Here is a 17,049-nt window from a genome sequence, read left to right as displayed (position 1 = left end):
AGTGAGCACATTGCGCTCAGTAGGTATGATTTAAAAGTAGTTTCATATAACGTTACGCAGAAATGCCTTAGATCCGGCGAAAAATATTTTTGACAGAGATGTTTTGATGAATGCGGGAGATTTTGGAGCGAGATCCCATTATAGGAATTTTTAATATCGAAAATACATGTAAAAGATTTTTCGTAGATCAAATGTGACAGATAACAATCCATCATCTCTTGATAATTTACGGAGATCAAAAATTTGTATAATTGGATTTAAAAATTAATTATTTATGGATTTTAATTTATCTTTAGTTGATATTATGAAAATTTTTAAATTAATTAGTATAAAGTTGTTATTAAAATAAGGTAAAAATTAAAATTTTGCATATTATATATATATATATGTATATATATGTATGTATGTATATTATATATTATATATATATTATATATATACAATGTAAAAGATATTCGTACAGCAAATATTTTCTTAGAAAGTAAACGTTAATTAACAATTTTTCAAAAATTAATACATACATACAATTTATTATATTTATTATTAAATTGTTAATTAACACTTACTTTGTAACAGAATAAAGTTTTAAAAAAATATTCTCTTATAAAAAAAAAACAAATACTTCTTACACTTACTGTGCATACATACATGTATGTGAAAAAAATTTTAAATATTTTTATATATACTTTATACATATATTTATAAATATTTATATGTATTTAACCAGCAGTGGTTTCGAATAGAACTGTTATTTTCACAACTTCGAATATTTGAAGTTTTGAAGGAATTCAATAAAGCTTCGCAGTTTTAAATCTTTGCGATTAATTTTAAATTTCAAAGCTTTAAAACAGTCAGCTTCAAATTCTTTAAAGCTTTAAATATTCGAAATTGTAAAAAATAGTTTTACTTATACGGACTTTTCTATCGTAAAATTTATCGAAATCATTAATATTGAGAAAAAGAGTAAATATATAAAATAGAAAATATATAAAATTATTTTAAATATATGTTTAAAATAATTTTTATACATTTTTACTAATTTAATGATATTTCACATTTAAGGTAATTCTATCGTCAAATAAAAATTCCGAAATAAATTTCAATTTTTTATACAGCTAGTATTTTTTTTTAAATGGTCAGTTGCAGACTTTTGTGAAAAATTAAATAAATTAAATATAGGTTATTAAACATTGATACATATATAAATAGGTTTTCGTGAATTTTTAAGTTTGTATTTCTTTAATTTATGTATCTTTTTTATAAAAACTGTACATATATACATATATTATTTAAAGAATTTAGAAGATAGATATTAAAAAAAATAATAAAGTCGCTGATTATTTTGATTTGAAAGAAAAGAATCTAAATTGTTATATCTGAAAAATGTTTACTATAATTTGGCTGTTATAATAATACAGGATATATTTACACTAATTTTACTGACGGCTAACGTCAGTCAGTGTTGCCATGCTTTTGGCAGGCTCGTATTATACAAGAAAAAACGGAGAAAAAAAGTGAATTAATGGATTTTTCTGTGACAATTGTGTGAAATCCGATACTATACGATTTAGCTATCTTAACGATAATTAACAGATTTTGCGAAAGATGAGAGTCAAGATGCAGAATTAATAGACATTTTATATGACGAGATATATGACTATCGAGAAATTCGACACGTTGAATGTAATGTATTTGACGAAGATAATTCTGACAATATCTAGTGATTAGAATAATCGAAGATTTTTGCTTACATGCGTGTCCATGGTGAAGACTTCCAGACTGTGAATGTCCGGTTCGGCTCTCCAGTACTGCGAATACTCCTGCGGTCGATGCTTCCGGACGTTTTTGTGACAGCAGTAGCATATGAGCACCACCATCATGATCACACCGCTGATCATGGCGCTAAAAGCGAACCAATATAGATGATGTTTAGACGGTGCTTTTTGTGCTGGGAGGTGCCCGAGGTATGTTCCGAGGAAAAATGAGCATGGACTGCCATAAAGAGTGGATGGGCTGTGGTGGAAAAGTGAGCGATTTTCTTCCCTCCGAAGGGAGCAGAAATTCTTAAACGCGGCGAGGTATGAAACAGTCAAGACCTTTAACATCTGCTGCATTTCAACGGATAACTTTTTTATGGCGATTTAATCAAAAACTGAATTTATAATATAAACATTCTTCTATTTTGACAGATGTTTGATTCGAAAGATAACATCTTTCTTCGTTTCGCATATTTGTCGAAGAATTTTACTATGACAGGTAATTTAAAAAGCAAAAGTATCTTGCTGATGTGTAACGCATCAGTATCAGTTGTAATAATAACTATTTAATTAACACTTATTTGTCATTACTCAAGTAGCTAACAAAACGACTTAAAATAATTAAAAATTTATTATCCATGAATGTAACAATAGTACTTTGAATTTTTCTATATTTGCTGCGAAAAGTTTTTTGACTAATTTAATTTTTACGGAACATTGTTATATTGAAATTCGTGAATTTTTTTGCAATTGTTTTCATAAAATATATTATATTAATTTATATTGTACTATTTTCTTCATTAAAAAAATATTTATACTTTTATTTTAAATATAAAATATTCTTGAATCAAGGCACTTTTGCATTTTTTAAGAATACATTTTTTTTGTGTGTGGAATATAAATTTCACATTCATATTTTTTTAATTAAATCAGATATTTTTATAAAATCTATGGGATCTTTAGGAAAGGGAAAAATTTCAATGTTCAAAGCGAGTTCTCCTCAGAGGTATCAAATTTATCAAATGTACCAAGTTTCGACTGACAAATTCTTTTATGTTGTTCCGCACAACAACCGATAAACAATCACCGGCTATCTAAGCAATTGAGCACTTTTGTTGTGCCTTGTACACGTGCAACGGTTTACGTATTTGACGCACAATCCGTAGGAGGATCAAGGGAGCCAAGGACGTATGTGTGTATGTGTGTGTCCGTGCGAGGGATGACGACGCGTCTCTTCAAAGACCGTCGGGATTAAGGCGTGTTCGTGTCCGTGAGATATCTGTCGTTTATATTTTGCAAACCGTCTGTCCGGCCGGCGCGATTGTTACTCACCCGCCAAGAAGGATGTTAACGTTGCCATACAGATTCGTATCGAGGCGGCCGCCACTCTTGCCACCGGTCGTCGAGGAGGAGCCGTTATAGTCAGACGAGGCGTTACTTGCATCCCCGTAAGCGTTGCTGCTGCTGCCGTTATGATGGCCGTGGGCCTTCTGCGTCGCGGTCATCACCGCTATCTTCTGCATTATCCTGTCCTCGTCGTCCTGTCAGTCAAAGCCGATCCTAATCGCGTCCCCTCTCAATTTTTAGGCAAATAGGCATCGGAACGCGGCTAATTAGTGCCGCTGGGAAATTAATTATTTCCCTTTCTTCTTTCTCGGCTTCTCAGAGTGCTACAGCTCGGTTGCCTCGGCTTATTAGGCTTGCCAGAGTGATCTCGTGGTTCGAGATCGACGGTAATAATATGTCGTACGTGCTATTACCAATCGTTATCGCCAACGAAACTCAAAAGGATCTCGATCGTCCGTGTCCCAGTTCTGAGATTGCTGACCGTTGATCAGCGTTGGTCTTGAAAAGGAATCTATCGTTTCCGCAGACACTTCTCGTTGGAAAAGTCCACCGAATACATGCCTCCCCCTCCCCCCCGAGCACGATCGATTTCGCGTTACGATCGGTTGGATCGCTCGGGGGGAAGCCTCGTAGTCTAATCGCACTTCAAACCTGAAAACATCGGTATTTTTACGAAATGTATGAGAAAATTTTACGTAAAAATTACTATGTGTACGATAGTATTATCTACTATTGGATTATAAGAAGAAATTTTAGAGAATTATTTTATAAGTAATGTAAATACTATGGCACACACAATTTGATGAAATATATAGTAAAAAGTTTTAACAATTCTTTTCCCTTGATTAGCGTTTACTGCTTATCATAATTTTTGACATAAAATTTTTCCGTCAGTTGAATATTTATCTTTAACTTTTATGATTTTTTTTTACAGTATTTTTAATTGCAATTGCATATAAAATTTCCGTGAGATGATTTTTTATATATAACTGTAACGAAAGAAATTCTTTAAACTGAAACTAATATTTGAACTTTTACTTTGTAATTGTCTTGTTCTAATTTAAATATTAATATTAGAATTGTTGCATTATATTATGGATATAATACTGTAGCATGTATTGATTAGATGAATACTTATTATATGTATCACTGTGTAAATAAAATCGGAACTCGGATAAATCGATTTTATACTTGGGAACATAATATAGATTAATCCTCTCTGCGAAAAAGTAGTTTATAGCTGTTGCACGGAGATATACTCGCAGAAAGGTTTCGTAAGGACAAAGTGTACTTCATGACAGTGCACACAACTCCTTTCACAATCTTGAAGATTAGATCATTTTTCACAAGCGTGTTTCACATTGTCGTACGCCTTTGTCTTCTAAATATACACAGGCTTTCCTTAAACTGACTGAGAAATATTTTAATGATAAATTCTTTGTAACGTCTTAATGATTTTTAAAATAAATGGAAATTTAAATACGAGAGTCAAGGCTATATTTCAAATAGGAAAGGTTTAAAAATCATGAACGAGAGAGAGATAGAATGAGACTTTTACACGCGCATGATAAAATAGTGATAAAGATAACTTCTATGTGAAACGCTCTTGATAATAATAAAATTATTGCACAACTGTGCATTAAGAGTTTTCTTAAGTAACTATTCCTGTTTATTTCTAACAAATTTATTATACATAAAAGCAACTTAAAATATTTTTATTCAATAACTTTAATATTTTTTATGGATATTAATATCCATCAAGTGTCATTGTATTGACAAATTTAATTTAAAATTGACACAAGAGTGTTTCTGTAGATCAGTACTATGGAAACTTATTACACGTACGGCAGCTATTTTCACCTATCAACTAACGAAAATGATGAAAAATAGCATAATCCGTACGTCGCTAGTTGATTTGTGGTAGCATCTGAAGAGAACTTGGAAGGTTGCCATTTAGGCCTGTTCGGCAGAACTGAAGAAAAAGTCAATTATTTTTATTTTTTATTTATTTTTATCTAAAAAAGGTCGTGCGCTAAATTCGAAAAATTTGCTAAAAATACAAATAATTAACATTACGCGTACATAATGCAAACTATTAGATTTTACGTGTCATCTATGTAAACACAATCTATGGATCATACAAGATTCAGTTTTTATTAGTATATAAATAGTAAAAATTATGTTTCATTTTTATTTTTAATATTATATACTTTTATTTTATCAATACTAAATTAGTATTGATTAGATTGTATTATCCAATTTATAAAAAACAATTCATATTACTTGTATTAAGCTATTATATGTATATGAAAAAAATTAGTATACATAAATAATACGTGTAGACATAAATTACTGAAAATTTCAATATAGCCTTGACATATTTGTATCAAAATTTTCATTCATTCTAAAATCATTAAAATGTTACGAAGAATTGTTGATTCATTATTAGTTTATATAGACATTCTATAGAACCTTATATAAAGAAAAGTTGTCTTACATTGTACTTTACTTTATGTCGCAGTATTATGATTGGACATGACATGATAGGCATTTAAACTGACATTTAATTGCGAAAGAAAAGAAACGACAAATTCGATTCAGAACAGCACTGATAGACATCGCAACTGCGTCTCTCGCCCGTATTGTTGTCTCCGTCTAGCGGTACGCTTCAACCGTTAAACGAAAGACACTTTCGCATTGCACTTCCGTTACAGCTGATAAAATCCCGCGGATCGTGTCGCGTCACCGACAGTGTGATTCCGTGCGAAACGCCTTTTTACGAAGTCGAGTCGCGCGCTGCCGTCGCGGGCGACACGGTTTGCGCGGAATTCCAACGCTCCAAATTGAATTTCTCACTGTACAATACTCACGTAGAGCCGGGGCTCTCCCCCGACCGACCGCTCGGCTTCACGGACACCCGTCGGCAGGTTTGCTCGCGCGTGAGACGCGCGTGTCATTGTTACTCCGAACCGATCTTGGCCGATAGCTGTCAGGATTTCGTACCGAATCGTTATCAAATCTGTGCGATCTGTAAACAAACGGCATCTAATTGTGAAAGTAATTCTTTTTTAATTGATTTATGAACGTCGCATTTCCTGAATAAATCTAGGTGAGAATTGCTGAATGCATATTGGGCATTTAAATCGTGTGTCATCAATTATTTTATAATTTTGATTAACCGATGATCAAATTCTGAAATAAATAAAGAAATGAATAATGTAAGATAAAAACTTTATTTTACAGATTATATCTCTTGTCTTGTGATAACAACTTTGAAAAATTAGGTACAGCTGATGTTAATTTTTAACCAATTGATGTAAATAATAATGTAATTTTATTCTGAATTTTTATATTTTCATAAAAGAAGATTTAGAAAAATATGTTTATATATTTGGAATTATAATAACGATTAAATTATATTTTTATAAAATCTCAAGAATTTTCAAAGTCTTACTATTACCAATTTTATTACACTAAATGATATAAGATTGATAATTGATAATAAGACTAATGATTGATAAAAATATGTAAATTGAAAAAATCAATTTGAATAAGTTTTATCTCGACGTCTTTACTTTTTTATTATTTATTATTTATTAAATATTTTTTGATAAATTATTAATACAATAAATATTAGTTAATAAGTTCTTATATTTTTAATTATCGTAATTCATGAATTCAATATTTTCGAAGGCAACGATTTAAGAAATGTACAGATACAATTCAAGTTATCAGTTGTCTAAATCAAATCTTTTGTAGCATATTGCAAAAAAGTTGGTAATAAATTAATTTATTATTAGTGAATGATATTAAATATTGCAATATATACCTGAAATATCAAAGCTGTAATTTCCGTTTACTAGTATACAAATCAGTACCAAATGGGAAATGTAACAAAAAATAACATAAGTGGTACGTATTCGGCATTTTCCTTTACCTAGGCTGTGTAGTGTATATTATTTTAAATCAAATATCAAGATAATTTATCTCTGTTATTTGATGACATTTATGGATTGAGAAAATAATTTTTTAGTTTGTTTAGTTTCGGTATGAGTATGCCTAATACGAGCCGCTCGTACTTCTAGTTACTAATTGAGTTATCAACTTTGACACGATCTATCATTTTCTCAGCGGGTACATTAAGTGTTTACTTATAAGAATTTTGAACTCGTCGAGTAAACACCACAAATTTCAGAGCAAGAACGCCCGCACACACGAGACTGCACTTGTCTGCAGACAGCGTATTCCGGAAATTGATAAAATAACATAAATAACACTAGTGCAACTTCCCATCGGTACTGTTTATATTTGCTTATTTCTTAGCGATAATTGAAAAAATAAATATTACCGAGAATATTTCAAGAAGAATATTCCTGGGAGTTCTTCCGCTTTCGAGGTGGCGATCAATACTAATTTTAAGCCGCCCGGTACGGATAGTTAATTTCAAGGATAATCTACTTGGTGTTAATTTATTAGATTACGGCTAAAAATCGATATTTTATGTCAGCATCCGCACACAATTTGATGTGAAGAAAAAGTTTAAAATGTTATTTAAGATAATAATAATAACAATAATAAAAACGTAAAATTTGAAATTGCACAATCGAAAAGTGAAGTCATCAGCAAAGGAATTCTTTAGAAATACGCGTTTTGAATTGTTTTAATTATATAAGATGTTATTTTATAATTGTCTTAGTTTTACAATACAATTTAAATATTAGTAGTTTAGTTATTACATTAACACATGAACTTAATACTGCGGACTTAACATGTTCTTGTACCGTTTGCTTCGAGGACTTGTGTCTGATTATCGATCTGCCAACATTGTAACGTGAACTTTAAAACTTGCTGATTCCTTGCGTTTACCACTATAAAGTGTGAAACTGCTGATAAAATCGGTAAACGTATCGATCCTTTTTTTTTTTGCTCCGGGCACAAACACGTGTGAACTTTTGATACTTTTTTTTTACGTGTCGAAACTGCATAAGGGTGACTGGAAAATTTGCAATCTGTGTTTCCCTGTCCCGCCTCGCGATACTCATTCTTCTTTCTTTTTTTCCTTTCTTCTTTGCTCTTAGCGGTATCCACGTTTTTGCCCAGCGCGTTAATGAAGCTACAACCGGACGTGGTAAACTGCACGAAGTAAACTTGCGTAAAAAGATTTACTGTCTCGCGAGTATTTCTTATACAGTTAAGTTCAATTGCAATTTCGTTTTCCTAGTTAACTTTTACTAAGGATGTTACGTAAAGATCATAACTTGCTTATTTAGCTTTTAATTAAAGTGACTCGTGTTAAGATGACCTGTTACAATTTGCGCTATTTTTTATTTAAGCTAGTTTTGGATTAATACAATGAAATAAATGCTCGAAGAAATATCTTGTGCCACGAAATAGACACATAGGTAATAATGTCAAATCACGTGTGGAAATTTATCTAGGCATGCCTTATTTAATATTGGCCCCATACGGGCGTTACTTAGGCATCCAAAATAAAGGTTTTTTGGACTGAAACCTATTCAGGGTCTATTCAGGGTCTATTTAGGATATTTGAACTTGGGCTTGCCTGAATTGGGCCTGGTTTAAATTTACAACTTTTTCCCCAAGACTCACAGTTAGGTTACAGTCCGTATAGGACCTAGTTTGAAATAGATGTTTGCTCCAAAACAGTTAGGTTTGCCTAGTTATAGCTTTTTTCTTAATTCTTATATTTTAATTATTTTAATATATTAATTGTATTAGACTTAAATATTTCAAAGTAACATACTGTTTTCCATGTCTGATAGACTGAAGTAATTAGCTAATACATTATTAATAAAATCTATTATTTTATTGAGTTTGTTGTCTTCTATGTTTGGCTTTTAAATAGATCGTAAAGAAAAACAAAAGTTTTAAATAGAATATTAATTGCAAATAACCGATATCAGACTCGTAATATGTTTTTGTAAGATTTTTAAAAAATACCATTTCTGTATTACAAATACTGATATCTATTTCGATTGATTAAACGATACGATTATATGTATAATACATAATGCATAAAATATAATAAATAATTGATATATTTTAAAATTGTTGTTTTTATTTATTTATTAAATATAATAAATTGGGCAATGATATATCCTGTAATTTTGGCCCAATTTATTTTACATATATAAGCCCAACTTAAATATAATTAACCATCTAATTAACCATTTGAACGCTTTAAAGTATTAGTGTTAAATAGATTGCAATTTCCATCAAATTATTAAGGTTATGGAAAAAGATAAATTTAACAATGAAATTAATAGGTAAATAAATTAATGCTATTTATTTTTAATATATTTTGCAAAATTTAACTGCTTTTATAAATAATATAATTGCGTCAGTTTATAACATATATAGTACAGGGAAATTAGACTCAGAAACCACTGTTTCGAGAAAAAATTGTAAGAGGCACTTTTATTGCAGATTCTTAATCATACAAACATATTAAACAAAAATTCAACTCGGAAAAAATTGGGAATCGTTGTGTAAACAATGAAAAAAGGTGAAAATTTTCGTTTTTTGGCAATAAAAAAAATTTATTACTGTTAGCAAAAAACAAAAAATATAAGCTTATAGGTATTAAAAATATCTATTAAATGAGCCGTCGAACGTTCCAATTGGTTTATTTTTTAAGGAGAAAAAAATTAAAAACTGCCAAAATTTACCTTTTTTTAAATTGTTAATAACAAATGGACAAGTGATGGCAAATTCTTGTAATAGGGCTTAAATAGTAGCGGTTACTATTCTCTAAAAGTCTTAAAAATTTTAGCCCAAAACATTCATAACTTTTGACACAAAACTATTTTTTATTTAATTATTTTTTAATTTTTTAATTTTTAATTAACATTGTTTACACAATAATTATCAACTTTTTCTGAGTTGAATTTTTGTTTAATATGTTTGTATGATTTTTCCGAATAAGAATCTGCAATAAAAGTGCCTCTTACAATTTTTTCTCGAAAGTCTAATTTTAATTTTAATGTATTAATAAGTATATATAGACAATAAGAAGTACCCAATATCAATAAGTCAATTGGCGTAGTAGATAGAGTACAAGTTTTGTAATCCTAAGGTCCCGGGTTCAAAACCAGCAGCGGCAACTTTTTAATTATTTGAAAAATAATTTTATAAATAAATATAAAATTATTTTTTAAAATTAAATTAAATTAAATTAAATTAAAATTAAATAAATAAATAAATAAATAAAAAGAAAGAAATAAAAGAAAATAAAATAAAAGAAATAAATAAATAAATAAATAAAGAAATAAATAAAAAAAAAATAAAATAAAATAAATAAATAAATAAATAAAGAAATAAATAAATAAATAAATAAAATAAAAGAAAATAAAAAAATTAAAATTAAAATTAAAAGGAAAATAAAATAAAATTAAATTAAAATTAAAATTAAAAATTAAAATTAAAAGGAAAAGGAAAATTAAAATTAAAAGAAAATTAAAATTAAAATTAAAAGAAAATAAAAGGAAAATTAAAAGAAAAGAAAAGGAAAATTAAAAGGAAAATTAAAAGGAAAATTAAAATTAAAAGGAAAAGGAAAATTAAAATTAAAATTAAAATTAAAATTAAAATAAAAGAAAAATAAAATAAAATAAAATAAAATAAATAAATAAAATAAAAAAAAAAAAAATTAAAATTAAAATAAAATAAAATAAAATAAAATAAAATAAAAATAAAATTAAAATTAAATTAAATTAAATTAAATTAAAATAAAATAAAATAAAATTAAATTAAATTAAATTAAAATTAAAATTAAAATTAAATTAAAATTAAAATTAAAATTAAAATTAAAATTAAAAATAAAAATAAAAGAAAATAATAAAAATTTGTATTGAATTATATAAGATTTCTAGATAAGTGCTATTTTAAATAATTATAAAGAAACCTTTTGTGAATTGAACATACATTTTTTTAGGTGGACATGTAATATAAAAGAAAAGATTAATATAAAAATATTTTGAGATTTTTCTCTTTATTTTGCATAAAAACAATAAAATAGATTAATAGAATAATTAATCAAATAATCAAAAATTTGTGAGATATTTTATTTCATTTTTGCATATTTTGACATAAAGTATGAAATATCTCGTAACCTATTTATCTTTGGCAACTGCGTTCTAATACTTTTATGTACAAAATAGTGAGACGAATCGATCGACGTCATGAAAGAAAGCACATTTATTTTTTTTTAAATTATGTAAAATGCAATTGCGTATGTTTTTAAAGAGGAATTATGTGTTTTCTTTAAACTAATTGATTTATCTTATTAGTTACCAAAAATGATTAATTATTTACAAGATATTTTATATTTTATATTAAAATATGTCAGAATAAAATATAAAATTTAAGTTTTTGTTAATTATACTTTAATACTTTTACATAGAATAATTAAAAGAAATTAATATATAACAAAACGTATATAATTTTTTTAAAGAAAACAATCATCTTGAAATCTCGTCTGAAGAAATATTTTTATTTAGAAAAAATATGTTATAGCTATTTTTCTCGAAACAAATAATTAATATTGAATGAAAATAATTTAGATTTTAATGTATTGAAAAAATAATTTAAAACATTAACATTACAACTTTAATTGTATATATGATTAATATAAACTTTTATTTATTGAATTAATAAAAAAATTATTGCAAATTTATCATTTTTGTGTAATATTACGTATTTTAAATTTTTTGTTTAATTAGATTATATCAAATTACATTATTAATTACATAATTGAAATTAATTTATCAAAGCGAAAAGATATAAAGCCCAATTTGCTCCGATGTAGCTCATTTTAGTTGATAATAATGAATACAGCCCATACTGTCACACGATGACATCGTACGTTCCTTTATACTACGGATTAATCAATAACGATTATTAAACTTATGCTGTGACGAGGCATGGATAGAAGACTATGTTACTCGGTGGAGTAGAATCATTGCTAGCTTTTATGTCGAATTTATGCAAATTTTACGTATTTAAATTAACACGTGACGAGAATATACATGAAGTAGCGTTGCATGTATTTAAAAAATAAGATTGTTGTTGAAAACCTTCTTTTGAGATTTATAATAAGAACGTATGTCGCCTCTGTTGCAGATTCGTGCAAATGAAGGACGTTAGATGAGGAAGTTTACGAGGCTGCCTGAATTCTGTGTGCAGGTAAGGTCTATAACGCAAAGTCGTATATGAATTAATAATATCTCGGGCGTAACGTGTATAATTTAATTGCCTCATGAGATTTTATTTCTGCGTGTATGTTGATTATTTGTAACGTGAAAATTCAATAAACGCAGAGTGGATTTTTAAAATTATATTATATTTTTTTACTAATAATTTGTAAATAAATGAATGCTGATATGACATTGCATATTTGTATGATTTATTTTGATAATTTTTATTCTCTGTTACTTTTTAAAGTTTTAAATGGTATATATTAAAATTATAATTTCTAGTTGTGTGTATTATAAAATTTGTATTATGAAATTTCTGTATTATGAAATTAGTTACCTATTGTCACATTAATTTTTTGATACATATTCAATGTTCACTTAATCGGGTAGAAAATTTCCATTTGACCAGGCGGTTTTTGCCCGAAGCGAAACTAATTAATGTCTCATTAAAAGAGTATTTCATTACGTTTATCAGTTCCAACATAGTCTCATATATCGACTTAATCGAGTGTTATGGCAACCTATATCTTCTGCCTTATTCGGATCTAGAGATTATCCAGCTGCATTTAATTAAATTAACCACTCATCTATCTACTCACGATTATCTCAGGAGGTCACATCACGCAATGTACCGTTCGATGTTAACTTTATTTCTGTTTAATCATTGTATAACATCTTAAAATAGCGTTGTATCATGGTCATGTAAATATTTCCGAATGATCCATTTTTCACAGATTTTATCTAAAGTATCAAGATACCTATTTCAAATACACGATAAAAAACATTTGTGTAAAAATTTTCCCGTGTAAAAAGTTTTGTGTTAAATTTTTAATACAGATGTGTTAATTTAACATATATTGTGTTAGTTTAACACAAATTTTTTACTGTGCAAGTATTATTGCTGCATTAGTACACTCAATGTTTTCATCCATAACAGCAGTTGAGCTTTAAGTGGTGATAGTTATTAGAGTTATTTATAATCAATATGAGAAATTCTTTAATTTTCTTTGCTTTCTAAGTGTCAATGTTGTACATATATACGTTTCAATTGCTTGCACGCTAATCGACGACCTTGGCTCATATCAGCTGTGCAACGTAGGAGTCTAATATATTCTCACGGCATAGTTAAGGCCGTGCTTTGTCGTTATGGCATGCATGCATGCATGCATCTGCTGATTAAACCTTTCACAAGAATTAATAATTACTCAAGGTTGTCGAATTTTTTCGATATTGATCGTAATGTTCTGACGATGTGCACATACCTAATCTGTCATTATTTATGACGATGAAAATTTTAAGTATTTATTTATTTAATAATTTTTTAATTTTTTACTCAGTATTGCTCTTTTTTTAAAAAAAACATTTTGTACACGCAACTTTGTATTACAATACACACTTGGACAAAATTTTTTTTTTAACTTAAAATTGTAGTAGTTATTGGAACAATTACTATGTTCTTAATAAAATTTAGTAAAATGTAATTAAAGGCTTAGTAAAGTTCTCTGCAGTTGTTTCATAACTAAGGACCGACAAAATTTTCAGTCAGTTACGGTTACGGTTTTATAAAATATGTCATTGTACCGATTTTGATTTCTTAGCTAATAAAGAGAATTAGAACTGTTTAAATTAAGAGATTTTTTTCGGTTATAATTATGATCTTTTTACAATTATTTTGTTTTATATTTTTTATTGTTTTATTAAATAATTTAATTCTTTATACCCTTTTATATTTCTATCTATTTAATCTGTACACATATAAAGGCGAGAAAAATAATAAATGTAGGATAGAGATGTAGGATAAAATAATTTTTAAAAAATATATATGTATAAAGATTGAGAAGAACAATATAAAATGTACTACTTATTTTATAACATATACTGATTATGTTCTTATATTTTGTAAAATACTTTTTAACATTTTGTTTTATTACAGAATTGAAACTTGAACATTTTCTTCTATTTTGAATGCTTTATGAAATTAATATTAATATTTTAATTCTTTTGGATTAATACTCCAATATGTAATTCCGTAATGGTTATAATAAATGTTTTCTAATTAGTTAAGAGACATAATTGATACATATTATGTTGTGAATTATTTTAGCCTTGTTGTTGTTTGTCAATGTTAACCAAAAATGAAATGATTCACTATATTGCATTGTGTCATTTGTGACTCTTGTTGAAAAACGGCCTGTATTTATAATGTGAGCTCATAAATAAAAATAATAAATTATAAATTAAGAACTGACAAAACTAAACCAAACTAATTTTATATTCTTTCAATTATGAACCTTGTAAAATTTTGATTTACGGTTTACAGTTTTGATTCGATTATAGAAAAGGTTATTAATTAGTTTCGATTCTGGTTCGAGTTCCCTGCCCACGATTATTATTTTGAAGGTAAATTCTCTGTTTGTGCAAGGAAAAGGTAATAATTATCGTTTAAAGATTATTACGGTATATCGTTAAGCACCGTATCATTACATATCATAAATTGTATGATGAAATTATGCGGGTTTTAGACGTTGCTTTGAGAGACATGTCGAGACACCTGCCGAGTACTCGTATTAATCGTATAGCATTCGTAACGCATCCGTGCTTTTGATCCACTTCTTCTCTTCAGGTCAAGCCGCTCACGCTAATGCAAATTCTTGTTGCATTCGCAGATGGATTCTCGGCAATATCCTGAATTCGTCATTAATATTATTCGAATCTTGCGCTTCCGCTTTTTTTTAATTACCAAAAATAAATTATTTTTAGTCTCTCTCTTTCTCTCTCTCTCTCTCTCTCTCTCTCTTACACACACACACATTTTTAAACTAGCTTATCTAATACTTAAAAAACAAATCTCAGTATTAGACGAAAAGCGATATTTTTATAATCATTCACAATTTCTGCCAATTTTTCATCTTTTTCATTTTTTTGGAGGGCCAACGTCAACAATATCAACTAATCTTTTCAGTTAAAGAAAACTCCTTGTCTCTCGCGGGCCGTTTTGCTCCTTTACGGCGACATTTAGCATTAGCTATAGCCAAACTAAAGTCGCAACTGCACAGCATGCAGAGTCTCTACTTTCGCAACTTTTCCGAAGGCTTTGGAGCTCTCAAATTATTCACCGGAATGCCTCTATATCGGGATTACGACAACGCGGATTTTGTCGGACGGCGGAAGACGCGCATTTGCGAGGCAACGTCTACTTTCGATATTCCGCCGAATTGTTCCGGAATATGCTCGCATTATTGGCGCCGCGTTGATGCTCGTGCGCGCATGTCGATTACTTGTTTTGCTCGTGAACATGTCGAGACGTGACAGTTGTTACTGCGACGCCCCGTCGCATACTTTTACAACACGCTATATCTGGTAGGATCGATGTCGGCGGTGGCTGAAATATCTAGAGCACGCCGGATATTACGTACTGATATTACCAGCGTTAAGCGTCGTCACCTAAGCCTTCCTTTGCGCCACAGTCGAATTATAGGATGTGATAATATAGAGAACGAGGGGAGGAGAGAAGGGATATCCGCATAATTTCGCTAATTAAAATTAATTTGCTTCTCCCGTGTGACAGCCACCGTTTGGCACTGATATCACACTGAGAAAATAGTGTTTAGTGTTTGTGATTAATAATTACATGGTAAAATAATTAATAATTGTAATTAGTAATAAATAATAATTGTAATTAAAAGGTCCATTTTTATAATTATTGCTGCTATCATGTCAGTAATAATAATCTCGCGTTTATAGTTCTATATTAACTATGAAAAAATTGACTACTATACATGATATATTTAAATATTAATATAATAAAATATTGAGAAAGAAAAAGAGAAAATAAAGAGCGAAATGATTAGTAAACATTTTTGTAGTAAATGCAATATTGCATTAATATTACAATTATAGCAAATTTAATTATTTTTTAAACATTTGCTTACCACTTACGTGGTAATAATAACTGACAAGGTTGCGAAAATATTAATTAAATGATTTTTAATTATTTGATTAGTTTCAATAAATTCAACGTTTTATTTAATTGAAGATTGAGTTGAATCAAAGATGACTAAATTTAACAAAATTAATCAAAAGTTGCTTAATTAAACAATAATTTGAACAAATTTAATTGAAGATTGTTTAATTAATGATTGACTTGAGCAAATTTAATTGATAGTTGTTTAATTATAGATTAATATAAATAAATATAATTTACTTGCTTTAATTGAATATTGATTTGAACGAATTCAATCGAAGATTATTTAATTGACGAATAAATTTAGCGAAATCAATCATCGAAAATTATTTAATTGAATTAATCAAAAATTGTATGATTGATGATTAACTTCAACAAATGTATTTAAAGATTCTTTCATTAACGAATTATTGACGATTTTTATGCAAGAAAACTAATTAAGTGATAAACTATGAATAAAAACATAGCAAACTAATTAGTAGAGAAATTGAGTGTATTTTTTATTATAATAAGAGTTTTGTTATAATAAATGAGAAAGCTTATTATTATATATTATCATTCACTAAGAGAATAGAACGATGGTGATCTAGTAAATTGTGATATCAAAAGATATGTTTATTGTATCAGCATTTCTGTAAAGGACATGCTTACATATTTACAATATTTTCTATCATTTTTGTATACATACGTATCTCTATTAATGTTTTATATATATATTTTTCGCATTTTTACAGCGGCTACAATAATTTGTCAATTAAACAATTTT

General features: G+C 28.1%; 2 protein-coding genes across 9 annotated transcripts in view; one reads left to right on the top strand and one right to left on the bottom strand.

The window, feature by feature from the left end:
- LOC105834465 (probable beta-hexosaminidase fdl) overlaps positions 1-17,049 on the top strand; it is a 68,795-nt gene that overhangs the window by 25,559 nt on the left and 26,187 nt on the right. For 3 of the 4 annotated variants that reach the window (XM_012676967.3, XM_036283768.1, XM_036283766.1), the window contains exon 2: positions 12,246-12,308. The gene's annotated coding sequence lies outside the window, so the exon portion shown is untranslated. Of the gene's footprint in view, positions 1-1,906; positions 2,079-12,245; positions 12,309-17,049 lie in introns of those variants that run through there. The other variant, XM_036283767.1, reaches the window with a different exon arrangement.
- LOC105830507 overlaps positions 1-17,049 on the bottom strand; it is a 32,453-nt gene that overhangs the window by 6,380 nt on the left and 9,024 nt on the right. For 2 of the 5 annotated variants that reach the window (XM_036283769.1, XM_036283770.1), the window contains exons 2-4: positions 5,975-6,132; positions 3,090-3,755; positions 1,752-1,902 (exon numbers count right to left, since the gene is read on the bottom strand). In XM_036283769.1, coding sequence (XP_036139662.1) covers positions 1,752-1,902; positions 3,090-3,280 — 342 coding nt within the window. In that variant the 5' untranslated portion in view covers positions 3,281-3,755; positions 5,975-6,132. Of the gene's footprint in view, positions 1-1,751; positions 1,903-3,089; positions 3,756-5,974; positions 6,133-17,049 lie in introns of those variants that run through there. The other 3 variants (XM_036283772.1, XM_036283771.1, XM_012669872.3) reach the window with 3 other exon arrangements.

Source organism: Monomorium pharaonis, chromosome 3, assembly GCF_013373865.1.
Source record: "Monomorium pharaonis isolate MP-MQ-018 chromosome 3, ASM1337386v2, whole genome shotgun sequence".
Taxonomy (NCBI): domain Eukaryota; kingdom Metazoa; phylum Arthropoda; class Insecta; order Hymenoptera; family Formicidae; genus Monomorium; species Monomorium pharaonis.
The sequence above is the reverse complement of the archived record's forward strand: the minus strand, read 5'-3'. Positions and strand labels throughout refer to the sequence as shown.